This window comes from Vanderwaltozyma polyspora, genomic scaffold, assembly GCF_000150035.1.
Source record: "Vanderwaltozyma polyspora DSM 70294 KpolScaffold165 genomic scaffold, whole genome shotgun sequence".
Taxonomy (NCBI): Eukaryota; Fungi; Ascomycota; class Saccharomycetes; order Saccharomycetales; family Saccharomycetaceae; genus Vanderwaltozyma; species Vanderwaltozyma polyspora.
In genome coordinates this window covers 1-3,431 of record NW_001834449.1, presented here as the reverse complement: position 1 = coordinate 3,431, position 3,431 = coordinate 1, and the positions used below count along the sequence as shown (strand labels likewise).

The 3,431-nt window shown below is 33.9% G+C and overlaps 2 protein-coding genes across 2 annotated transcripts; both read left to right on the top strand.

Annotated features, from left to right (window-relative positions):
* Positions 1–534: 534 nt before the first annotated feature.
* RPC19 (DNA-directed RNA polymerase core subunit RPC19) lies at positions 535–921 on the top strand (the record flags this gene model as incomplete). Its single annotated transcript, XM_001642130.1, has 1 exon — positions 535–921. One exon carries the CDS (start codon positions 535–537, stop codon positions 919–921), a length of 387 nt encoding a protein of 128 aa, XP_001642180.1.
* A 744-nt stretch (positions 922–1,665) lies between these two features.
* On the top strand, positions 1,666–2,991 carry DBP2 (DEAD-box ATP-dependent RNA helicase DBP2; the record flags this gene model as incomplete). Its single annotated transcript, XM_001642129.1, has 1 exon — positions 1,666–2,991. The coding sequence occupies one exon, from the start codon at positions 1,666–1,668 to the stop codon at positions 2,989–2,991; it is 1,326 nt and encodes a 441-aa protein (XP_001642179.1).
* Between the last annotated feature and the right edge of the window lie 440 nt (positions 2,992–3,431).

Below are 3,431 nucleotides of genomic sequence, written 5' to 3'. Positions count from 1 at the left end.
TCTATGTCAGTATTTAAATCTTTAATCGAAGTATAGTCTTTTGACACCGTTGGGGAGAGGCGGGGGGAGGGCGAGAGCTCTAAAGCGATTCAATAAATACAAACGGGAATTGGACAAGGTTTTCAGGAATATTCTCCATACTTCATACACAAAAATTCAACAAGATGTGTATATTCCTATAAGAAACTTTGGTGTTTTCAAAAACCTTTTTGATTCTTACATCTAACCAGTCGCCTGTTTCTAATTGTTTCTAACATTTTTGGCTATATTGTTCATCTCGAAATCGCCGTCCGGGTAAACCAATAGATATTTGTACTAAAAATTTTTCTTTTACCTCATCGCTGCCAAATTTTCATTTTAAATCAATTTGTAATAGTATAGTATAATGAAGGTTGATGTACTAGAGATGAGATATACAATTCTACTTTTAAAAGCTGTATTTGTCTATTTAGGTTCATACCTATTGTTGTTGTTATAGTTTTATAAATTTACTAATCGCTTTAGCATAGATATACCTACACGAATTGAATAACAATGAGCAGTGCTGAAATGAAACCAAATGAAGTTCAAGAAGATACCGTTATAGAGGAGGTTGATGTTGAGATGGAGAGTACTGTTGACGAAGATAAGATAAAGATTTTACCACAAGCTACTTCTGAAGACGGTACATGTGCTTCTTTCCAAATAATGGATGAAGATCATACTTTGGGTAATGCTTTACGTTATATTATTATGAAAAATCCAGAAGTTGAATTCTGCGGTTACTCAATTCCACATCCTTCTGAAAACTTATTGAATTTAAGAATACAAACTTACGGTTCCACTACTGCGGTAGAAGCTTTACAAAAAGGTTTAGGTGACTTAATGGATATGTGTGATGTAGTAGAAGAAAAGTTCACACAACGCATTAAAGAATTATAAATTACCCAATTCTAACTATTGAGCTAACGGATTCCCGCCTAATCCAACTCCCCCCAGCTACCAGTTTCAAAATATATAGAAAGAATTGAAATGAAAACAAAAAAAATTATTATCACAAAAGTATTATTACTTCTCATTCAACAAGAACATAGTAAAGCTTAGAGGAACACACTCCTCTTCTCTTTCTAATTTCATCAATATCAATTGTATTTTAGCCCAATTATTTTCCAAAGATTATTAGTCCTATATAGATATTTTGTTATTATGTTGTCTTCCAAATATATATACATCATTATTTAACATTTACATAAACTAATAAGCAATGCATTTGGCATATTTCATCATTTATAAGTTACCTCATCTCATCTTTAAAAACAAAACTTCTTGTTCATTGATAGAAAGAGACGCCTAAGACCATTTAATGAAATTTTAACAAGGCTGGTTAGAAATTTCAATTAAATTTCTTTTTTTTCTTTCTCCGACTGCGGCATTCTCTGAGAAAAAGTGAAAAAATTTTCATCTCATCTCATCTCATCTCGAAATTTAGCAAAGTTTCTAACAATAACTCAAAGTAATAACAACATATATAAAGGAAGATATATATCTACATTGTTCCTTTACTCGTTTCATACACTTTATTTTAAAGATTTTTTTACTCTTGATTATATTCGTCTTCGATTTGGTTGCAGGTTCACTTAATCAGTAAGCATCGAATTACCAAGAGTATTATAAATTTAGTTTAAAATGGGTTACGGTAGAGACCAACAATACAACAAGTCTAACTTTAACAGTCGTGGTGGTGACTTCCGTGGTGATAGATCCTCTGACAGAAACTCTTACAACAGAGACAGAAATGACAACTTCGGTCAACGTGGTGGTAACCAAGGTGGAAGATCATTCAACCAACCACAAGAATTGATTAAGCCAAACTGGGAAGAAGAACTACCAAACTTACCAGTATTTGAAAAGAACTTCTACCAAGAAGCTGAATCTGTTAAAGCTAGATCTGATCAAGAAATTAACGAATTCAGAAGAGAACATGAAATGACCATTACAGGTCATGATATTCCAAAACCTATCACTTCCTTTGATGAAGCTGGTTTCCCAGATTATGTATTAGAAGAAGTTAAAGCTGAAGGTTTTGAAAAACCAACTGGTATCCAATGTCAAGGTTGGCCAATGGCTTTATCTGGTAGAGATATGATTGGTGTTGCTGCTACTGGTTCTGGTAAAACTTTGTCTTACTGTTTGCCAGGTATCGTTCACATCAACGCTCAACCATTGTTATCTCCAGGTGATGGTCCAATTGTTTTGGTTTTAGCCCCAACTAGAGAATTGGCTGTCCAAATTCAGAAGGAATGTTCCAAGTTTGGTAGTTCTTCAAGAATCAGAAACTCTTGTGTCTACGGTGGTGTTCCTCGTGGTCAACAAATTAGAGAATTATCTCGTGGTGCTGAAATCGTCATTGCTACCCCAGGTAGATTGATCGATATGTTGGAAATTGGTAAGACTAACTTGAAAAGAGTTACTTACTTGGTTTTAGATGAAGCTGACAGAATGTTAGATATGGGTTTCGAACCACAAATCAGAAAGATTGTTGACCAAATTAGACCAGATAGACAAACTTTAATGTGGTCTGCTACTTGGCCAAAGGAAGTCAAGCAATTGGCTCATGATTACTTGAACGATCCAATTCAAGTTCAAATCGGTTCTTTAGAATTATCTGCTTCCCATAACATCACTCAATTAGTAGAAGTCGTCTCGGACTTTGAAAAGAGAGATCGTTTGTTGAAACATTTGGAAACTGCTTCTGAAGATAAAGATTCTAAGATTTTGGTATTTGCTTCTACCAAGAGAACTTGTGATGAAGTTACCAAATACTTAAGAGAAGATGGCTGGCCAGCTTTGGCTATCCATGGTGATAAAGACCAAAGAGAACGTGACTGGGTCTTACAAGAATTCAGAGAAGGTAGATCTCCTATCATGGTTGCAACTGATGTTGCTGCTAGAGGTATTGGTATGTATACTAACTTTTTTTTTCAATTTTGCATTTTTTTTACTACTAATTAATTAGAAACAGCGAGCATAAACGGTACATTAACGCAAAGTATTCGATGAAGTTTTGGATTTTTTTTCTTAATCGATACTAGATACACAGTGGTTTTAGAAATTAGTTCTGCTTAGATATTGACTTTAGTATTATGGCACAAAATTTATAATATTGGCATCTCAATATGGTAACTACAATAAGTTAAGGTTCTGATGTCGCTTTTAGATATAGCCGATATTCTGTCACATCAAATGTGACAGAATATTAGTAAAGCGAATCCAGACCCAACATTATTATCCTTAAACAGTATAGTGTAATATTTACACTATTCGATTGAAAGATTAAGGGACCTTTAAAATAAAGAGTGATTTCTTTTTTGATGAGGGGATGGCATTTGTAGTTCAGGTTGTTGGCTAAAATTGTCTGTGCCTTACAAAATATTTTAGACTCAACCTTCTTT